This window comes from Oncorhynchus mykiss, chromosome 8 (assembly GCF_013265735.2).
Source record: "Oncorhynchus mykiss isolate Arlee chromosome 8, USDA_OmykA_1.1, whole genome shotgun sequence".
NCBI lineage: Eukaryota > Metazoa > Chordata > Actinopteri > Salmoniformes > Salmonidae > Oncorhynchus > Oncorhynchus mykiss.
In genome coordinates, this window is record NC_048572.1 from 33,435,973 (window position 1) to 33,458,674 (window position 22,702).

General features: G+C 41.1%; 3 protein-coding genes across 3 annotated transcripts; 2 read left to right on the forward strand and 1 right to left on the reverse strand.

Annotated features, from left to right (window-relative positions):
• The first annotated feature begins 315 nt into the window (after positions 1-315).
• On the forward strand, positions 316-9,660 carry LOC110529826 (platelet-activating factor acetylhydrolase). Its single transcript, XM_021612385.2, has 11 exons — positions 316-473; positions 672-805; positions 1,674-1,824; positions 2,023-2,116; positions 3,094-3,162; positions 3,670-3,850; positions 4,081-4,194; positions 4,606-4,697; positions 6,902-7,081; positions 7,574-7,722; positions 8,488-9,660. The coding sequence occupies exons 1-11, from the start codon at positions 350-352 to the stop codon at positions 8,577-8,579; spliced, it is 1,380 nt and encodes a 459-aa protein (XP_021468060.2). The 5' UTR covers positions 316-349; the 3' UTR covers positions 8,580-9,660.
• Positions 9,661-10,448: 788 nt separating this feature from the next.
• Positions 10,449-17,248, forward strand: LOC118965509 (platelet-activating factor acetylhydrolase-like). Its single transcript, XM_036985340.1, has 4 exons — positions 10,449-10,625; positions 12,137-12,316; positions 14,975-15,116; positions 15,857-17,248. The coding sequence occupies exons 1-3, from the start codon at positions 10,540-10,542 to the stop codon at positions 15,024-15,026; spliced, it is 318 nt and encodes a 105-aa protein (XP_036841235.1). The 5' UTR covers positions 10,449-10,539; the 3' UTR covers positions 15,027-15,116; positions 15,857-17,248.
• A 1,066-nt stretch (positions 17,249-18,314) lies between these two features.
• Positions 18,315-22,500, reverse strand: LOC110529827. The gene is made up of 2 exons (XM_021612386.2): positions 20,912-22,500; positions 18,315-20,805 (listed from the first exon to the last, which is right to left on the reverse strand). The coding sequence occupies exon 2, from the start codon at positions 20,253-20,255 to the stop codon at positions 19,218-19,220; it is 1,038 nt and encodes a 345-aa protein (XP_021468061.2). The 5' UTR covers positions 20,256-20,805; positions 20,912-22,500; the 3' UTR covers positions 18,315-19,217.
• Positions 22,501-22,702: the final 202 nt, after the last annotated feature.

Below are 22,702 nucleotides of genomic sequence, written 5' to 3' on the forward strand. Positions count from 1 at the left end.
TACCAAATATGGTAGGGAGATGGGCGGGCAGTTGGACAATATGGAACGAGGTGAATTTGGCCGAAATTCTGCACATTTTCTCATCGATGAAACATTTGATCTCAATACAGTATTCTGTTTCCAAAACTAGAATATGTTACGAAAAGAATAGACTAGGAAGACTTTAGCCTTTAGACTTTAGCCTTTGCAAAAGTTTTTTTAAATCGCTTTATTTAGAAGGTGCGCAAAGGCGAATTTGAGTTATTGCGCACGCGCACTTCAGAGTAGGCGTTCCCTAACGGACATAACGGCAGATATTTGCTAGAAACGCCAATAGGATCTCGCAGGCTCGTGCTTGGCTCTGCCCACTATGACTCATTTGTTCACATTGGAAACAACAGGCTGTGGTCTATCTTGGTTTACTGATAAAGTATTTGACTTCATCGTCACAACAAATGTTCCCGACTTGTTCCCAACGAGAAACTGCTGCACTGGTAACTAACTATATCTAACTAACTTTATCAGCTACTAGTCAACCTAGCAACTGAGGTCGATTTAGCTAATGATGGACTCTTATAGCTTCGAAGAGCAATAGTTGTATTTATTTATTTTTTTACATTGTACTAACTCTCTTGGTTGCAACAAAGCTAGCTGGCTCGTTGACATTCTAATGTGTTTACTGCCTTTGACAGATCTGAGGTGCAAGTTGAGTCTATTCGCAGGAATGGGAAATTCAACCACCTGTAGTAACCATCTGGGGATCCCCCCAGCAAAAGGTCCCAATGCCGTGGGATGTTCAGATTTCATGATGGATCATACTGTAAAGGTAAACAGTGTTGTTTTCATTTTTCTAAATGCAAAACTAACTGGTAACAACTATTGAAACTGTCAGACTGGTCTCATAGACTTGACGTAACATAGTAAACGTAAATCCGTGAGACTGAAATTAGTATGACATGTTAACTTTGGTATGGTTACATAAGATACAAGGTTACTTAATAAGGCATTAGGGTAAAACGAAAGGGGGTGGATGGTTGCTTGTTTGATTCGTATCATGGACAACGTTAGCATTTTAGCTTATTAGCAACTTTTCTACAGTTTTTTTTTTTTGCTTACTTTTCAACTACTTATCATGTAGTGCTTACCCACCCCCAAACCTTAACTTTTTTTTTACCTGATATTTTCACTGTCATTTTACTTTTTATTTCTTTACTTAGCTATTGTTTACCTAATACCTATTTTTTAATTTAAACATTACACTGTTGCTTAGGGCTTTGTATTCGGCACACGTGACAAATAAACTTAGATTTGATTCCCCTAATCTTAACCCTTTTAGCTAACCATAACCCTTTAACCTAACTCCTAACCTTAACCCCTAGAGCTAACAAGCGTACGTGTTAGCCACTGAGCTAATGTGAGCCGCAACAAATTGGAATTCGTAACATATCATACGTTTGTACATTCGTAACCTATTGTACATTTTGGAAATTCCAAACATTGTATGCATTTTAATTTGGAACTTTGTACAAATTGCAATTCATAACATACACAAAATGGATGATGGAAATCCACAAATTAATACAGACTATATGAAACATCATACCAAATGAGTGATCATACTAAATGGAGTGTCTTGGATTCACCTACAGAATAATAGGACATTCTGAGACCATGCTGAAACTGTCTGTCACTAGGGTACCTTCTTTCGGCTATACTATCCATGTGTAGCATACGAGGATGCGGAAAAACCAGACTGGATCCCAAGCAAAGAATATTTCTATGGGCTTGCAGACTTCATGAACATCAACAGAGGCCTGAGTGAACAGATTTTTAATTACCTCTTTGGTAAATATATTTATTCTATGATAAATTACCATGTAGTTTATTTTAGCTATAGTGATCCTGGAACATGTCGTACAACTCAGGTAGGCTAGATGTACCATGTTTTATGCAGTACCATGTTTTATGCAGTTTAAATGATATGTTATTCAATCACTCACAAAACTGTATTTGAGTTGTTATAACATGTTTTTTTTTGCAAAGGATCTTTTAAGATACCTGCTGCCATGAATGCCCCATATAAACAGAATGGGAAGTGTCCAGTAATTGTCTTCTCTCATGGACTTGGAGCTTTCAGGTACAAACAGAAGTTAGCATTTAATTGTTCACATTACATGTGCAGTGCCTTCAGAAAGTATTCACACCCCTTTACTTTATCCACGTTTTATTGTGTTACACAGTGGTGTAAAGTACTGAAGTCAAAATACTTTAAAGTACTACTTCAGTAGTTTTTTTGGGGTATCTGTACGTTACTATTTATATTTTTGACAACCTTTACTTACACTTCCTAAAGAAAATATTGTACTTTTTACTCCATACATTTTCCCTGACAACCCAAATGACTTGTTTATATGCTTAGCTGGACAGGGAAATTGTGAAATTGACACACTTATCAAGAGAATACATGGTCATGCCTCTGATCTGGCAGACTCACTTAACACATGCATCTTTTGTAAATAATGTCTGAGTGGTGGAGTGTGCTCCTGGCTATCTGTAAATTTTAAAAACAAGAAAATGGTACTGTCTGCTTTGCCTAATATAAGGAATTTGAAATTATTTATACTTTTACTTCTACTTTTGATACTTAATTATATTTGAGCAATTACATTTACTTTTGATACCAAATACTTTTACTCAAGTACTATTTTACTGTGTGACCTTCACTTTTACTTGAGTAACACTCTATTAAGGTATCTATACTTTTACTTGAGTGTGACAATTGGGTACTTTTTCCACCACTGGTGTTACAGCCTGAATTGAAAATGGCTTAAATTGAGATTGTGTGTCACTGGTCTACACACAATACTCCATAATGTTAAAGTGGACTCGTGCTTTTTTGACACTTTTTAAAAATGAAAAGCTGAAATGTCTTGAGTCAATAAGTGTTGACCCCCTTTGCTACCGACTTGTCCAGTTTAATGCCACTCTGTAACACAACAAAATGTGGAAAAAGTCAAGGGGTGTGAATACTTTCTGTAAGTACTGTACTTTCTCCACATTATCTTATCTTATAAGGACATTATTTTATGCCTTACATCTTTCTCCCCCCCCCAGAACTTTATATTCAGCCATATGCGCAGAACTGGCCTCACAGGGCTTCATAGTAGCAGCAGTGGAACACAGGTAATCCAACATGCTCTTTACACACTCTCTCTCCCATTCTCTTCATTCATGAAAAGAGACTTTGTTTGAAAAGCGCTCCCGAATCCAACGGGCAGAGGAAGGGATGCTCCAGTCTACATTGCATTTACTTAAGCTAACGATGACAGAGTACTCTCCGTAAATACACAGACCGTCTCCCCCACATAGGCTACAGGCATGAGCGGCCTGCCTGTTTATCTCAGGGTGGGAGTGGGAAGGATATGCAGACAATGGTACAAATTAGGTCATCACATTTCTATCAGTACTATCAGTACTATAGTACTATATGGATAACATAATGCCTGTTCTATGGCCTAACCCCATATGTCATGGGGTTATGGCCTAAAGCCCATCACACTATACATGTTAAGCTTTCTGCTGTGAACTTCACTGTCATTTTTCACGTGGCAGCGTTTTTTACAACAACCAAAATAACATGTCAGTATTTGTGCCGCTGAAAGAGACTTCTTATTCGTTGTTTTACTCGAGGGATGAATCTGCCGCTGCCACATTCTTCTACCATGGAAAGACTGAAGAACCTGAGGAGAAAGAAGAGGAGTCGCTGCCGCCTAAACCCAACCCCGAGGCCCCAGAGAACCTGGTAGAGGAATGGATGTACTACAGATCTCTGAAACCAGGCGAGAGTGAATTCCCCCTCAGGAATAAACAGGTACACATAGTAATATACAGAAATGAATATGTCGCATACAATGTTTTGTGGCGATTTCGGAATGTTTGCTCCATTCCTCAGTACCCTACATTTGAGTAATACATTTGACTTACGAATGTAATACCACTACTGCCAAAACATTGAGGAGTATTGTATTTCTCCACATTTGCATTGCCTTCTGTTAGGAAGACAAATTACATTTAGAAATTTGAAATGAACTCTCTTCATAGGTGTTACAGAGAGCCGATGAATGCTTAAAGGCTTTGGATATACTCATCCAAATCAACTCGGGAAAGAAGATGGAGAACGTGCTCGGGACAGAGTTTGACTGGATGACTTTGGCGGTGACTATTTTTATGTCTGAACTGGAACAATCAGCGGCCAGCAACTCTTGAACCTTTTGTGTTCTCTGCTGTCGTGAATGGCTAAATACACTGCCTTTTAGATAACGCTCAGCTTAATCACAACACAACAAGTTACTTTATAACCCCCTTTTTTTTGTAGAAGAAACTAAATAAGCAAGGCCATCTGTTTTCATCAGTTAAATTATATATTTTAAAGGGATATTCCTCCACATTGGATAATAAACAGGCCCTAAGAGTTGTGCATGAACAAGCGATTAATATTCAGGTAACTTGTGTGTAAACCTGTATTACGATTGCTTGTCTTCTGTTTGGATCATACCCTGGCATTTCAATCATATCCTATGATGCTGGTAATGAATGACCTCACCCTGTTTCTTCCCTCTTTCCCAGAACTCTATGGACTTGTGCCGGATAGCAGTGATGGGCCATTCTTTCGGTGGAGCAACAGTGATCGAAGCCCTCTGCAATGAGGTCAACTTCAAGTAAGAGCTATCCCACTCAATTTAGTCCCATTTTTAAACGGTCGTTTCAGTTTTCAAATGTAGATTTGCATTACTCTCTCGACAGAAGTATTCAAGTGGCACATTTCTAAGCTCTTGTTTCGATGGTTGGTTGGAACGTGGTGCTTTAACACCAGAGTTTGATTCCCCCATGGTTCCATATTGTAAACTGAAAATATACAGTGTCACTTGAGATAGACATGCCTTCTAAATCAGTGTTTCTCAGTGTGATGTTGCAGACCAGTCCTTTAGATGGTTGGCTTATACCAACCAATAAGTCTGTTTTTCAAGTGCTAGAGAGGACCCAAGAAATCCCCAGCTCTCTTGCTAAATTATCAAGTTATATCAATAATAATGCTATTCTACACATTTTGTCATGAGGCTGAGAGAGAATGTTGCCGTTTTAAAGGCCCAGTGCAGTAAAAAAAAAAAAAGATTTCCTGTGTTTTAAATGTATTTCCGCACTATGAGGTTGGAATAATACTATGAACTTGTGAAAATGATGATTATGCCCTTTTAGTGTTCAGAGCTGTTTGAAAAGACTGCCTGAAATATCAGCCTGTTTTGATGGGATGGAGTTTTGGCCTGCTGACATCACCAGAAATGGTTCCAACCTTTTCTGCCAATAACAGCCAGTTTTCAGGTTCCCACTCAGACCTAGTTAAATTCTTGCTTGAGAAATTGGTCTTTGCTGAGAAGCAATTTTTTTTTTTTGTACCTTTTTTTTTTTTTTTTAAACAATCAAAGTAAGTTACTTAATTGTTACCCAGAAATAATTTTGTATTGAGATTAAAACAGCTGCATTGGACCTTTACCCTAACACCTAGCGACCTTGTCAAGAGGTTCGGATCTCTTGGCTACCCCCCCAAACTCACAATAATATTAGTTGTTCACTGAAAAAATAAATAAACACAACTTGCAACAATTTCAAAGATTTTACTGAGTTACAGTTCATATAAGGAAATCAGTAAATTGAAATAAATTCATCAGTCCCTAATCTGGATTTCACATAACTGGGAATACAGTTTTGCATCTGTTGATCAGAGATACCTTTAAAAAAATGTAAAATAATTAAGTCACCTAACCAGTCAGTATCTGGTGTGACTGCCTCGTGCAGCGCGACACATATCCTTCACATAGAGTTAATCAGGCTGTTGAATGTGGAATTTTGTCCCACTCCTCTCCAATGTCTGTGTGAATTTGCTGGATATTGGCGGGAACTGGAACACGCTGTTGTACACATCGATCCAGAGCATCCCAAACATGCTCAATGGGTAACATGTCTGGTGAGCATGCAGGCCATGGAAGAACTGGGACATTTTCAGCTCCCAAGAGTGTAGATCCTTGCGACATGGGGCTGTGCATTATGATGCTGAAACATGCGGTGATGGCGGCGGGTGAAAGGCATGACCGTCGGCTTCAATCTCAACATGGTATCTCTGTGCATTCAAAATTGCCATGGATAAAATGCAATTGTGTTTGTTGTCCGTAGCTTATGCCGGCCCATACCATAACCCCGACGCCACCATGGGGCACTGTGTTCACAAGTTGACATCGGCAAACCGCTCGCCCACAGAAGATGAGCATTTGTTACGACGCCAAACTGCAATCAGGTCAAGACTCTGGTTAGGACGACAAGCATGCAGATGAGCTTCCCTTATATGGTTTCTGACAGTTTGTGCAGAAATTATTTGGTTGTTCAAACCTACAGTTTCATCAGCTGTCCGAAGAAGCCGGATGTGGAGGTCCTGGGCTGGCGTGGTTGCACCTTGTCTGCGGTTCTCAAAAATTAGGTTGGAGATGGCTTGTGGTGGAGAAATGAACATTCAATTATCTAGCAACAGCTCTGGTGGACATTTCTACACTCTACATGCCAATTGGTTGCATTGTGTTGTGTAACAAAACTGCACATTTTAGAGTGGAGTTGTCTCCAGCACAAGGTGAACCTGTGTAATAATCATGCTGTTTTATCAGCTTCTTGATAATCCATCCACTTGACACGCATGTCAAATCTTGGCAAAGCAGAAATGCTCACTAACAGGTATGTGAACAAATTTTATGCAAAAAATTTGAGAGAGAGTGTTTTGTGCGTATGGAACATTTCTGGGGTCTTTTATTTTAGCTCATGATAACAACACTTTACGTTCATTTTTTTTTTACAGTGTATATGCTATTGATCTCCTCAGGTGTGGCATTGCCCTGGACGCGTGGATGTTCCCCCTGGATGAGGAGATCTACGCCAGGGTAAAGCAGCCCATCTTCTTCATCAACTCTGAGAAGTTCCAGTGGGCCGGGAACATCATGGCCATGAGGAAACTAGTCCCACCTGACTCCTCCTCCACACAGAGGAAAATGGTCACCATTAAGTACGGAAAGAGTATACATTCATTGTGTCTGAGATGACAATGTGAAAGATTCAATTTGTTTTCCACACCGATTTGGTTTAGCTGATCTGTGCACAAAAGACCAAACAAAACAAACACCATCTCTGGTCTGCTGTCATTTATCTCGTGTCTGGCACTTACAAAACCACTTCCTTATTTGAAACCAGTCTATCAGTGCAATAAAACCTCAGAGTTGTGTATCCTCCTCAAAGGAGGAACTTCTTTTCACAGTCCAACTTCACAGTTCACAATCCAAAGAACACACAATTGCCTCAATTATGTGAGAAGCACATCAATGACATTTGTGTTGTCCTTTTTGCTTCTGTGGCTGACCCTGGCTTTGGACTCTGCAGGGTCTGTGTGTGTGCGTGCATTTGTTTTTCAGGGAGTTGGGTTAATCGAAAATACATTTATGTGATCTGAAAATGACAATGGCCACTCAAGTATTCTTCTTCTTCTATTCTCCCACCACAGGGGAACGGTTCACCAGAGCTTCCCAGACTTCACCTTCCTGACAGGCAATTGGATCGGGAAGATCCTGAAGCTGAAAGGAGAAATCAACCCTCAGGTTGCCATCGATCTCTGTAATAAAGCATCGCTAGCATTCCTGCAGCGACATCTAGGTAAGGATCTGTATGGTGTTCATTTGATTTGTAAACGAGGGTTGCTTCAACAGTCGCTTGGAAACCAGATGTTGAATTGCATTCTCCGTTAGGCAGACATGAGCGTTTTGAAGCAGGAAAATTTCCTCTCATGACCTCTGCAAGCTAGAATGTTTAATGAAATGGTATTTTAACGTACTTGGTCCATTTGGGGGTATGAATGTGATGCAATAAATCCAAAGTATAATTACATCAATTTTCAAACCGCTGGTAGTGCTTTCAGATTTCTATCACCTGAACCATGCGCACAATAGAAAATACATACACAACACACCTATATTAACTTGCTGAGTTCGTGCACGTGTTTACATGGTTCTACGCATGATTCGGGTGATTCGGGTGATAGAATTCTGAAAGCACAACCGGCGCCTTTGAAAAGTTGACGCAATTATAATTTCCTGTGGCTGTCTCTCATTCCAACTGCCAAAAGGACCAACCGCACAGACAACCGGTAAAGTAAGTACGTTAAAATAAAATTTAATTCAAAATTCTGGCTTGTAGAGGTCGTGAGAGGAAACTTTCCTGATTCAAACGCTCATTTTTGCCCGACGGAAATCCATTTCAGGTTTCCAGGCAGCTTCAACCGGTGCATCAGACATGTTCAAATGGCATTCTGTGTTCTGGAGATTCTTTCCTTCTGAAAGTTTTTCCATTTAATAAAACAGGAAGCAGAAGTCATATCTTTGTGTGGGTAATGTGTCAATTGTGTTTGTCTTTGTTTTTCAGGTATGGATAAAGACTTCAATCAATGGGACCATCTAATAGAGGGCAAGGACGACAACCTCATTCCAGGCACCAATGTCACAGAACTACCTTAGTTCAATTCCATCTAAACTATGCACTTTACACAGAGGGGATGTTTGATTTCCAGACAATACCACTAGCTGAACTTAAAGTGCCAATATTTGTTGCACTGAGCCTTGAAACTGTTTAATCATAGACAAAATGTAAAATAGATGCAAAGCAATTTCTACTACAGGCCATCTTAACCAGTACCTAATTATGATTGCTCGGCGAGGGTGCATATCTCCAAGTATTGAGAAACTGCTTTTTTTGGTTTCATAGTATCTATATAGAGCATCTAAGAACACAATCTGCTGTACTCAGTATGTTTTACATGAACAAAGTTATGGTTGCAGTGTGCTATGCGATTATACACCTGTATGGGATATTATTCAAGAGTACGGTTTTGAAATTGTTTGGATCAAGGAGTCTTAATACAGTTTCAAGATTTCATTTTATAACCCCTAGATGGTTAATGTGATTACGACTTTGATGAAATATTTGGTGTTTATTTAGCAGGATTGCACAGAGTACAGATTGAGATCATGTAGCATAGATACAAGAATCGAACAAATTGATTACACTTAGCTCACAAAGGATGAGATGTTTCTCGATTCCTTTGAATCAGATCCATAAATGTGTCATGTGCCTTAACCTACAGCAGCCTACCTGTGTCCTTCCACCTGGGTTGTATTTGTTAGTCACCAAACGGAAAACTCATGTACACAACCCGAACTTGCCAATGAGAAACGCTCCTTTTCCGTTTTCTGTTGCAAAACTTTCAGTAGTGTGGCCTAATGTAGTTTCTTAACTCCTCGGGTTAACCCCAACAGCACATATTATTGTTGTAGCCCCAGACAAACTGATTCTACTCGGAGGGCTTGATGATTAGTTGACAAGTTGAATCACGTGTGCTTGTCTGGGCCTCAACAATGTGTGCTGTTTGGGGTATTGGAGGACTGGAGTTGGGGAAACACTGCACTAATAAATAGAACCATGGAACACTCAAATGTAACAGCTTATTTTTCTGTGCTTCATTTCCATGCTTTTCATATTTACACTACTGTAATCCAACGCATCTCATTTGTATACAACTATAAATGGATACTGTGAACATCGAGTATTTGTGTCCTTGATCAGTGACAATTATGTGGTGATAAATATGATCGTAAGATTATGCACCATCACTTTCTAGTGATGTTCCGGCATGTCATAGAATGCAAGCTACATCTACACCGGATTGTGGAGGACATTGAAGATGTGGTGGTATGAGAAGATCATTGCAGCTGCTGTAAAGACAAAGAAAATGACTCCAAGGAAGTGCAAGATGACGTATTGTGTAAACAAAACAAAAACATTCTCATGTGACTTTGTTGAATTTATTTCCAAGGCTTTCACGTTGAAATGTCTGATTTTCTAACTTCAACAATAGTGGAATATGTAAATCCAGTGCTTTATATTTGACACACTGGCAAAATTCCAAAAAAGAAACATGACAAAAACATTTTGAACATATCAATCTTGCGGTGTTACATAAATGCACTAGACTGGTGCAAAAGCCCTGGATGAAAGAGTTATGTTTAGAACTACTGAAACAAATGTCAACAACCATCCTAAAATTGTTATTTTACAGAATGTCCATAGCACCAAATAGTTGAGAAAAATTGACAAGCCCCAAGGCATTTCTGATCAGCAGCCGAATAGCTAACTTGAGCCAAATGAGGTGAAGCTGGGTGATTTAAGTAATAACGAAAGGAAAAGCAAGGCAAATTACTGAATAATCTAGAAGTAAATTCTGGACACCGAATGCAAATAAAATGCCATTGAACTGACAAGAAATTGTCACTGAACAGTTTAATTGATAAACGTCCCAGATTCTAACCTGGAATAGAATGTGTGTCTGCAAAACCTACTAGTCACTGGACTGGCTTCCTCTTTGGCTACTGCTCCAGCGTTTCCTGGGTGGGCCGGGCCGAGTCTCTTTCCCAGAACTTTATGGACTTGTGCCGGATAGCAGTGATGGGCCATTCTTTCGGTGGAGCAACAGTGATCGAAGCACTCTGTAAAGAGGTCAACTTCAAGTAAGAGCTATCCTTCTAAATTTACTCATATTTAAACAGTCGTTTTAGTTTTCAAATGTAAACTCAGCAAAAAAGAAATGTCCCTTTTTCAGGACCCTGTCTTTCAAGGACAATTCGTAAAAATCCAAATAACTTCACAGATCTTCATTGTAAAGGGTTTTAAAACTGTTTCCCATGCTTGTTCAATGAACCATAAACAATTAATGAACATGCACCTGTGGAACGGTTGTTAAGACACTAAATTCTTGCTTGAGAAATTGGTCTTTGCTAAGAAGCTATTTTTGTTTATTTGTTTACCATTTTAATTGAAAACAATAACAGTAAGGTACTTAATTGTTACCCAGAAATGATTTGTTATTGAGATAAAAACAGCTGCATTGGACCTTTAACGTAACACCTTGTCCAGAGGTTCGGATCTCTTGGCTACCCCCCAAACTCACAATAACATTATTTCTACACTGAACAAAAATGTAAAACGCAACATGCAACAATTTCAAAGATTTTACTGAGTTACAGTTCATAACATGTCTGGTGAGTATGCAGGCCATGGATGTACTGTGACATTTTTAGCTTTCATGAATTGTGTATAGGTCCTTGTGACAATGGGGCCGTGCATTATCATGCTGAAACATGAGGTGATGGCGGCGGATGAATGGCACAACAGTCGGGATCAGTCGTGGTATCTCTGTGCATTCAAAATTGGCATCGCTAAAACGCAATTGTGTTTGTTGTCCGTAGCTTATGCTGGCCCATACCTTAACCGCTCTCTGTTCACAACGTTGACATCGGCAAACCGCTCACTACCATGACACCATACACGCGGTCTGCCCGCACACTTCTCCAGCTTGTCAGTGGCCATCGAAGGGGAGCATTTGCCCACAGCAGTTTGTTACGACGCCAAACTGCAATCAGGTTAATTCCCTGGTGAGGACAACAAGCATGAAGATGAGCTTCCCTGAGATGGTTTCTGACAGTTTGTGAAGAAATACTTTGGTTGTGCAAATCCACAGCTTTTCCGGGTGGCTGGTTTCAGTCGATCCCGCAGGTGAAGAAGCCAGATGTGGAGGTCCTGGGCTGGCGTGTTTACACGTCGTCTGTGGTTCTCTAAAATTAGGTTGGAGACGGCTTGTGGTAGAGAAATTAACATTCAATTATCTAGCAACAGCTCTGGTCGACATTCCTACAGTCAGCATGCCAATTTCACACGACCTCAAAACTTGTGACATCTGTGGCATTGTGTTGTGTAACGAAACTTCACATTTTAGTGTGGCCTTTTATTGTCTCCACCACTAGGTGCAGCTGTGTCATGATCATGCTGTTTAATCATCTTCTCGATATGCCACACCTGTCAGTCGGATGGATCATCTTGGCAAAGCAAAAATGCTCACTAACAGGGATGTAAACAAATTTGTCCACTAACAGGGATGTAAACAAATTTCAGCTCATGAAAACAGCACTTTACATGTTGCGTTTATATTTTTGTTCAGTGTATATGCTGTTGATCTCCTCAGGTGTGGCATTGCCCTGGACGTGTGGATGTTCCCCCTGGATGAGGAGATCTACGCCAGGGTAAAGCAGCCCATCTTCTTCATCAACTCTGAGAAGTTCCAGTGGGCCGGAAACATCATGGCCATGAGGAAACTGGTCCCACCTGACTCCTCCTCCACACAGAGGAAAATGGTCACCATTAAGTACGGAAAGAGTATACATTCATTGTGTCTGAGATGACAATGTGAAAGATTCAATTTGTTTTCCACACCGATTTGGTTTAGCTGATCTGTGCACAAAAGACCAAACAAAACAAACACCATCTCTGAATCCACTCTGGTCTGCTCTCATTTATCTCGTGTCTGGCACTTGCAAAACCACTTCCTTATTTGAAACCAGTCCATCAGTGCAATAAAACCACAGAGTTGTGTATCCTCCTCAAAGGAGGAACTTCTTTTTACAGTTCAACTTCACAGTTCACAATCCAAAGAACACACAATTGCCTCAATTGTTATGTGAGAAGTACAGTGCCTTGCGAAAGTATTCGGCCCCCTTGAACTTTGCGACCTTTTGCCACATTTCAGGCTTCAAACATAAAGATATAAAACTGTATTTTTTTGTGAAGAATCAACAACACGTGGGACACAATCATGAAGTGGAACGACATTTATTGGATATTTCAAACTTTTTTAACAAATCAAAAACTGAAAAATTGGGCGTGCAAAATTATTCAGCCCCCTTAAGTTAATACTTTGTAGCGCCACCTTTTGCTGCGATTACAGCTGTAAGTTGCTTGGGGTATGTCTCTATCAGTTTTGCACATCGAGAGACTGACATTTTTTCCCATTCCTCCTTGCAAAACAGCTCGAGCTCAGTGAGGTTGGATGGAGAGCATTTGTGAACAGCAGTTTTCACTTCTTTCCACAGATTCTCGATTGGATTCAGGTCTGGACTTTGACTTGGCCATTCTAACACCTGGATATGTTTATTTTTGAACCATTCCATTGTAGATTTTGCTTTATGTTTTGGATCATTGTCTTGTTGGAAGACAAATCTCCGTCCCAGTCTCAGGTCTTTTGCAGACTCCATCAGGTTTTCTTCCAGAATGGTCCTGTATTTGGCTCCATCCATCTTCCCATCAATTTTAACCATCTTCCCTGTCCCTGCTGAAGAAAAGCAGGCCCAAACCATGATGCTGCCACCACCATGTTTGACAGTGGGGATGGTGTGTTCAGCTGTGTTGCTTTTACGCCAAACATAACGTTTTGCATTGTTGCCAAAAAGTTCAATTTTGGTTTCATCTGACCAGAGCACCTTCTTCCACATGTTTGGTGTGTCTCCCAGGTGGCTTGTGGCAAACTTTAAACAACACTTTTTATGGATATCTTTAAGAAATGGCTTTCTTCTTGCCACTCTTCCATAAAGGCCAGATTTGTGCAATATACGACTGATTGTTGTCCTATGGACAGAGTCTCCCACCTCAGCTGTAGATCTCTGCAGTTCATCCAGAGTGATCATGGGCATCTTGGCTGCATCTCTGATCAGTCTTCTCCTTGTATGAGCTGAAAGTTTAGAGGGACGGCCAGGTCTTGGTAGATTTGCAGTGGTCTGATACTCCTTCCATTTCAATATTATCGCTTGCACAGTGCTCCTTGGGATGTTTAAAGCTTGGGAAATATTTTTGTATCCAAATCCGGCTTTAAACTTCTTCACAACAGTATCTCGGACCTGTCCGGTGTGTTCCTTGTTCTTTATGATGCTCTCTGCGCTTTTAACGGACCTCTGAGACTATCACAGTGCAGGTGCATTTATACGGAGACTTGATTACACACAGGTGAATTGTATTTATCATCATTAGTCATTTAGGTCAACATTGGATCATTCAGAGATCCTCACTGAACTTCTGGAGAGAGTTTGCTGCACTGAAAGTAAAGGGGCTGAATAATTTTGCACGCCCAATCTTTCAGTTTTTGATTTGTTAAACATTTTTGAAATATCCAATAAATGTCGTTCCACTTCATGATTGTGTCCCACTTGTTGTTGATTCTTCACAAAAAAATACAGTTTTATATCTTTATGTTTGAAGCCTGAAATGTGGCAAAGGGTCGCAAAGTTCAAGGGGGCCGAATACTTTCGCAAGGTTACTGTACATCAATTGCTGTCCCCAGTCCACCTGGCCGTGCTGCTGCTCCAGTTTCAACTGTTCTGCCTGCGGCTATGGAAACCTGTTCACCGGACATGCTACCTGTCCCAGACCTGTGTTTTCAACTCTCTAGAGACAGCAGGAGCGGTAGAGATACTCTTAATGATCGGCTATGAAAAGCCAACTGACATTTACTCCCGAGGTGCTGACTTGCTGCACCCTTGACAACTACTGTGATTATTATTATTTGACCATACTGGTCATCTATGAACATTTGAACATCTTGGACATGTTCTGTTATAATCTCCACCCGGCACAGCCAGAAGAGGACTGCCCCCCCCCCCCCCCCCCCCCCTCATAGCATGGTTCCTCTCTAGGTTTCTTCCTAGGTTTTGGCCTTTTTAGGGAGTTTTTCCTAGCCACCGTGCTTCTACACCTGTATTGCTTGCTGTTTGAGGTTTTAGGCTGGGTTTCTGCACAGTGCTTTGAGATATCAGCTGATGTAAGAAGGGCTATATAAATTGATATGAATTGATTAATAACTTTTGTGTTGTCCTTTTTGCTTCTATGGCTGACCCTGGCCTTGGACGCCGCAGGGTCTGTATGTGTGTGTGTGTGCATTTGTTTTTCAGGGGGTTGGGTTAATCGAAAATACATTTCTGTGATCTGAAAATTATGATGGCCTCTCAAGTATTCCTCTTGTATTCTCCCACCAAAGAGGAACGGTTCACCAGAGCTTCCCAGACTTCATCTTCCTGACAGGCAACTAGATCGGAGATCCTGAAGCTGAAAGGAGAGATCAACGCTCAGGTTGCCATCGATCTCTGTAGCATTGCTAGCATTCCTGCAGCGACATCTAGGTAAGGATCTGTATGGTGCTCATTTGACTTGTAAAGGAGGGTTGCTTCAACATTTGCCTGGAAACCCGATGTTGAAATGCATTCTACATTTGGCAGAAATTAGCATTTGAATCAGGAGAGTTCTCCCACAACCTCTGCAAGCTAGAATGTTTAATAAAATGACATTTTAATGTACCTTACTGTTTGGTCCTTTTGGCCGAGCTCGTGCACGTGTTTACATGGTCCTACGCATGATTCAGGTGAAAGCACAGCCTGCGCTTTGAAACGTTGAGGCAATTACACTTTCCTGGAGATATGTGTTATAGTGTGGACACTATATAAATAGTTACATTGAATATTTTATTGTACTTACCTGCAGTACAGTATGATTACTATTCATGTGTTCATGGTTATTATTGGCATTGGCCTTGACCATGACCTTTGATGATGTCATCACCCAGAGTTGTACCTATTCAATGCGACTCTACCACAGGTTGAGTGTGCTGTCTCACTTTGCTGTGTTTGTACCGTTTGTACACCTTTGATTAGGTTGAATTTAAAGGAAAGTAATATTGAATTGCGTGTGGGCTTTCCTTGTCAAGTTACTACAATATGTATCGCATTCCTAAAAACCAAAAGGACCAACCGCACAGACAACGGTTATAGCACGTTAAAATATGCTTTTATTCAAAATTCTGGCTTGTAGAGTTCGTGAGAGGAAACTTTACTGATTCAAACGCTCATTTTTTTTTGCCCGACAGAAACCTGGAATAACCTGGAAAATCATTTGGAGTTCCTGCACAACACACTCGTCACTGGACTGGCTTCATCTTTGGCTACGGCTCCAGCGTTTCCTGGGTGGGCCGAGTCTCTGACACAAAGACGACGTCATCGTTGCATTTCTCCTCCACTCTCAGGGTGAGATGCTTCACCTGTGACATCCCAACTTCTGTATGGAAGAAAGGTGAGGGTAGAGACGTGATCAGGAAATCAGAGAAGATCAGGAAAAATAAGACATTTGTTTAAATGGAGAGGAAGAGGCAAAGCGAGAGGATTTACTTAGCCCAAAATCTGTCAGCGTGAGATAAGCACTGTTTTTGCATGGAGGTCTATGGCAGTGTCAAATTACGTGACGCTTATTTGATCTAATAGACGTTTTGTAACGTTTACTGTTACTGTACTGATATAAGTGGATGCACGTGGCATTCCTGCAACTTTGAGAAAAAACGGCTTAGTTGTGCCTGTTGTTCACATGCCTATCTGCCCTCTCATTGGCTAGAATGGTCCCACCTGATCTCGCCAGCCTTCAATCATTGAGGACATGTACAGTACAGTGAGCTCCAAAATAATTGGGAGAGTGATATATATTCGTTTCGACTCTGCACTCCAGCACTTTGGATTTGAAATGATGAAATGACTATGAGGTTAAAGTGTAGACTGTCAGCTTTAATTTGAGGGTATTTTCATCCATATCGGGTGAACCGTTTAGAAATGATAGCACATTTTGTACATAGTCACCCCATTTTAGGGGACCAAAAGTATTGGGACAAATTAACTTATGTGTATTAAGGTAGTCAAGTATTAAGGTAGTTTAGTATTTGGTCTGTTGGGTTTTGAGAATATGAAATATACTTATTCATGTCACTGAGGGAGAGAGGGTAATGTATAATGTTTACATTATGTCAGGATATGTTGTTGTTAGCCATCAGGGATCCTATGGGAAGGATCCTCTGTGAGGAGAAGAAACACAGTCTGGTACCAGTTACCATGACAGATGTGAGTTGGGGAGGAGTGAGAGGTCAGGTCAGATGAAGTGAGGAAGAACAGATGTCACTAAAGTTCTGTCTAGCAACAGAGATGCATTGGCTGTTCGGTTGTGTAGGAGGAGACTCAGCCTAGGAAAAAGGGTTAAATATCAGTGCTTGTGTGAAAATGTATTTGTCTAATGCAGCTGTATTGATCCTCTGGGAAGAATTACACTTGGTTAATCTTTCACAGTGTCCGGTGAGTTTTTTTACTCTGAGAATTAGAACCTGACAGGTTCCATATTTCTAGCACACAATAATTACATCAAGCTTGTGACTACAAACTCGTTGGATGCATTTGCTGTTTTGGTTGGGTTTCATAATATTTTGTGCCCAATAGAAATGAATGGTAAAAAAATGTTGTGTCATGTTGGAGTCACTTTTATTGTAAATAAGAATAGAACGTTTATAAAACACTTCATGTGGATGCTACCATAATTACGGATAGTCCTAAATGAATTGTGAATAATGATGAGTGAGAAAGTTAGACACGCAAATATCATACCCCCAAGACAGGCTAACCTCTCACCATTAAAGCCAATTTATGCTTGTTCTGGAAATGCTGTCCGGAAGCTCATTACCGAGGGTGTGATGCAATTGCAGAGCCTCTGGAGGCTCGTGGAGGCCAAAGTAAGCTCCGTATGGGGATGAGGTGCGCCTTCCAAATTGTGTAACAATGCGGAGGGCTCCGCATAGCGCCATATAGCTCCGCATTGACATGATTGGTTGACGGTAGGTGGGGACGGTACATCCTGTACAAACACAAACTCGCTCCCTTGACAACAAACCTGGAGAACTTTGATGAAAGGCTATCAAAACAAGTTCACAAGTAAAAACATATGTATGATACCTTGTGTAGGGATTTCAAAGACATGAAAATGTGTTTGAACTCCTGGAAAGCGATCGGGGAGGTAATGGGGAGATGCAGTAAAGAGGTCAATGGAATGCCGACTGTGGGGGATAGAAGGACGCACACATTCAACAAATCTGATCGAACAAAGTCGATATTTGATTGATGTATTGCAAGAGGCCCACAATGTGCCTACTAAAATCTGATTTGGATATATTTGGCTGTTTTCGTTGCGTAACATTTAGAAGCTGTACCTTTTTCGGGTTTATAAAAAAGTTAGTATTTAACTGTAATGCAGTTGATGACGATGATCTGAAGATGTATTGGGGTTGACGTCCATGCAAGCACTACACTCCGGTTTTTACACAGTGTGAAAGACACAAACAATAGCCTAAATATAAGCATTTGGCTGACCAATTTATTTGATGTGTTATGACAGTTATCCCAAGCGCAAGTGTTGTGAACGCTCTGGCTTCTGCGGAGGCCGAATCGCAGTAGATGCTGTACAGCCATTGCTGATCTGGATTGACTTTTACATTAATAACAGGGGAGATTAGCATTTTTGTGGGGGGGGGGGGGGGGGGGGTGATATTTATGCCTCTTTCTCACTCATCAGTATTCACGATGCATTCAGGAGTATCCGCAATCATGGCAGCATCCACATTCATGTGGAAGTGTTTAAAGACATATCATATTCTTATTTACAAAAAAGTGACTCCAATATGACACAATATATTATTTACCATTCATTTCTATTGGGCACAAAATAGTCTGAAACACAACCCCAACTAACAGCAAATGCATCCAACAACTTTGTAGATTCACAAGCTTGATCTAATCATTGCAAGCTAGGAATATGGGACCAAATACAAAACATTTGACTACTTCAATACATTTAATTGGTGAATTTGTCCCAATATTTTTGGCGCTCACCGTATTTCCATTGTTAGAGCAGTCACTTGGCTATTTTTGCAATATAATATATTACCTTTGGTTTAAATGGTAGATACATTTTCAATGATGTATGTCAGAAATGCAGAAATTCCTGCTCAATCAAGAAAAATAATATCCTTACTTCATTGGCCTGTGTTATCAGACAGTATTATTGTATATACCGTATGATCACATACGTTTTTACGTTGTCTGCACTTGATGCGTTGTCCTTAGACACGTCCTCTGCCATATCCTGTTGTAAGTAGTCCTCTACTACTTCATTGTATCTGCTGTACAACGTCACATCCTTCTTCAGTCTTTTCTTCAGACCTCGCCGCTTCTTGGCGATTCTATAGTTGTCTTGGAGTTCTGGCATTTCTCGTTTCCATGGCAACTCCACGTGGTATCGCCCATCTTTGAAGGTGGTTGTTTCCTCGAACCTCTGTAGAGCCTCGTTTTCCTCTGGGTTCTGTGGTTTCTCGCTTATAATACCCAGAGACTCAAGCTCCCAGAATGCATGCAGTTGTTTGGAGACTAGTGTGTCTTCATCAAGTGGGATGAACATACAGGTTGCCTCGGCAACAGGTTGCCTCGGCATCCAAAGGTGCTCTCTAAAGCAACCAGCGTCTCCGTCAGTCGCTCCACTCTGCCTGATACTATCTGCCAGTAGTAGTCTGCTCCTATCAGGACAGAGAGTTCAGGATCATTGTCATCTCCTGGAAAGTCTGCAAGCTGCAGTCCCCTTCTATTGAGCTCATGTTGAATTTGTTCACCAGGAACCTTCATCACAGCTGTGCACACTTGTGGGGTTTCAATTGCCTCTATCTCTATTCTCTGCTGTTTGTCCCAGACATTTTCCAAGATGACTTTCGCTGTGTTGCGTTGGGACGTTGCTGGAGCAGAGGAGCCAAACGTGTGAAGAGTGAGTGCCTCTTGTCTGATTACTGGTAGCTTCAAGCCCTTCACAAGGGTTTCATGTATGAAGCAGACAATGTGACTGCCTCCATCTAGTAAACAACGAGCTATCTTCCTGCCCGATGGGCCTTCTACCCATGCCTTTGCCGTTTGTAGCAACACAGTGTTCTGTCCATCTGGTTTCATCTTCACCGAATGGGGAATAACTGAGGAAACAACAGCATCTTCAGAAACAGTAGGGGGTTGCACCTCACTCCTCTTACCGGTACACACAGCAATGTGATGTCTGCTTCCACATGTTGCACATGGCACATCTTTGACTTTACAGAATTTTGCTATGTGTTTCTGTCCTAAACATACAAAGCATCTTCCAATTTTCTTTAGTTTCTCTTTGCGTGTAGCAATATTGTGGCCAGGACAGTTTTCTGATTTGTGGTCTGCACTGTCACAGAATAGACAGTTTTGTTCCTTCTGGCTGGCTGTATGCAGTGCTGCAGCAGAGGGCATGTTGGGTCTTTTTGTTTTCATTTCATCGGAGGAGCATGACTTGTTCCATGGTTTGCTCTCGTTCTGTTGGTTGCACGATCTTGTCATTTGTCGCGCTGCTCTGAACCTCCTCCTGTAGGAAACTGACGATCTCAGCCACTTTCCAGTCATCAACCACTCCAATCTCCAAAGCACAAATTCTAATACAATTCCATATGTAAATAACTGTCAGGAAAATATCTTCAGATACAGCTCAATGAATTAACTTAAACATCAACTCTGTAACCCATTTAAAGCCACAACATAGAGTACGTGGTGCCGTGTGTTCGCCAGGAGACGGCGTCTCTTCCTCAAGCAGCACATCAGGCTCCCATGGATTACAATACCATTGGTGTCGTTCGAAGCTTGCACGATGCAGACAACGTGAAGATGCACCGCTCTAGCTTAACTCTACAGCTCTGTTACCGTGTCCTGTGTAGGAGCACGGGACACAATCTTCATACCGGCTTTTCTCTTCAATCTCAGCAAACTGTTCCCGCGCACTCTACAACACAAAGATATTAGCCCTGACAATTCACGTTGGCAAATAAATGTGCAATACAGTGGAATGCGCCCCACAATCGAGGAGTCGTCTGACCACGTCTGCAGATGGCTGTGTTGGAAGTCTGATTTGTCATGATCACATACCGAAACAATCTTCTCTAGTACAGAGTAGATCCTCCTATAATGGAATAGAACATTATCACTGTCATTCAAAGTTTGATTCTTGTAAAAAAAAATAAAAAAAAATGTAAGATGCAACTCTACTAGTCGATGAGTTCTGTTACCTTGTCCTGTGTGGAAGCACTGGATGTAACCTCCACATTGGTTACCTCTTGAGTCTCTGCTCCCTGTTCTCTGGACACAGCAACATTTACATTGTTGTCAATACGTACACAGAAATACAACAGCCTGAAATGAACCAAAAGGTTTCATATTCTCACTACATGCAGACGGACTAGATGTTGATTCCCCGGGTAGATCATCCTATAAATGAACAGAATATCACATGTGTTCCAACCAATGAGCATATATTTATACAACAACTCCCTCTCTAGGTTACTACTTCAAATGTCCTTGCATTGTCCTGTGGGGGGCGCACTTGATACAACATCTGCATTAGGTAGCTTTCTTCATCTCAGCACATGGTCTGTCGACACAACTGTAAAAGGGTATTTACAACGATAATTTAAATCAACAAACAACATGAGTGCATTTGCCCCTGTGTGGATTTGGCTGACACCCATCCAATCAGCTGTGATGACATAACCATACAGTCTTCAATGAGACGTATAGCCACTCCAAGACATGAGGTGTCTTCCTCAAGCACGGCGTCATCCTAAAATGGAACGGAGTATTTTGAGTATTCATAGTTCAGTTTGATGAAGACACAGTGAATGGCACTCATTACAAGAAAACTCATACCTTGTCTGTGTGGGAGCACTTGACACAACCTCCGCATCAGTTGCTGGTTGGATATCAACTAGCTGTTCTGTAAGCAAGTCTAATTTACATAAACAGAGTACATTTTGTTGTTGTTTGCATTTGACTAAACGCGTCAAATGAACTCTCGCAAGGTGTTCGATGAATAGCCCCAGACTGCAACCCTTTAGTCGCATTTTGCAACCCTTTAGTCGCATTTTGCAACCCCTTGACTTGGCTGTGCGAGTTTAAAAAAATATTGGTTGCACTGGTGCAAGCTACTCATTCTACCTGGCCCCCTCAATCAAAACATCCTATTTACTGGGAGGATAAAACCATGAATTTGTAAAACAGTAAAAGTGCATTTTCCTCATGATGCCTTTTATAGAAGTGTATGTCCTTCAGCTGTGCTTGCCTTGCTGAGACCAGCTGCTGTAATGAGTGAGCCTTTCTCACTCACTCTCCGCCCTTGTGATTGTATAACATTTCAATATGCAATTGCAGAAATCAACATCTTTGGAAGCAACGAGTTGTCCCTATCAAAGAGGAGAGGTTCTCAGCTTTTGGTAGGTCTAATTGTTATTTCTCAACGATCCTTGTTGAACTCAAAACACAATGTCTTTACAATCACCATACATTACATGACCAGAAGTATGTGGACATCTGCTTGTCAAACATCTCATTCCAAAATCAAAATCATCATCATCATCTGATTTTGGACAATTAGGCCTGGCTCGCAGTCAGCATTCCAATTCATTTCAAAAGTGTTTTATGGGGTTGAGGTCAGGGCTCTGTGCAGGCCAGTCAAGTTCCTGCACACCAATCTCGATTACCCATTTCTGCATGGACTTCACTTTGTGCACGAGGGCATTGTCATGATGAAACAAGAAAGGGCTTTCCCCAAACTGTTGCCACAAAGTTGGAAGCACAGAATCGTCTAGAATGTCATTGTGTGCTGTAGCGTTAAGATTTCCCTTCACTGGATCTAAGGGGCCAAGCCCGAACCATGAAAAACAGCCCAGACCATTATTCCTCCTACACCAAACTTTACAGTTAATACTAGGTAGCGTTCTCCTGGCATCCGCCGAACCCAGATTCGTCCATCAAACTGCCAGTTTGTAAAGCGTGATTCATCATTCCAGAGAACGCGTTCCACT

Bases quoted from the DNA above. Each gene is read 5' to 3' on its own strand.
- LOC118965509 (XM_036985340.1), top strand. From the start codon at position 10,540: ATGGACTTGTGCCGGATAGCAGTGATGGGCCATTCTTTCGGTGGAGCA. The intron at 10,626-12,136 runs GTAAGAGCTATC...TGATCTCCTCAG, and splicing joins TGTAAAGAGGTCAACTTCAA to GTGTGGCATTGCCCTGGACG. The intron at 12,317-14,974 runs GTACGGAAAGAG...CTCCCACCAAAG, and splicing joins AGGAAAATGGTCACCATTAA to AGGAACGGTTCACCAGAGCT.
- LOC110529827 (XM_021612386.2), bottom strand. From the start codon at position 20,255: ATGACTGGAAAGTGGCTGAGATCGTCAGTTTCCTACAGGAGGAGGTTC.
- LOC110529826 (XM_021612385.2), top strand. From the start codon at position 350: ATGACTCATTTGTTCACATTGGAAACAACAGGCTGTGGTCTATCTTGG. The intron at 2,117-3,093 runs GTACAAACAGAA...TCCCCCCCCCAG, and splicing joins CATGGACTTGGAGCTTTCAG to AACTTTATATTCAGCCATAT. The intron at 4,195-4,605 runs GTGACTATTTTT...CCTCTTTCCCAG, and splicing joins TTGACTGGATGACTTTGGCG to AACTCTATGGACTTGTGCCG.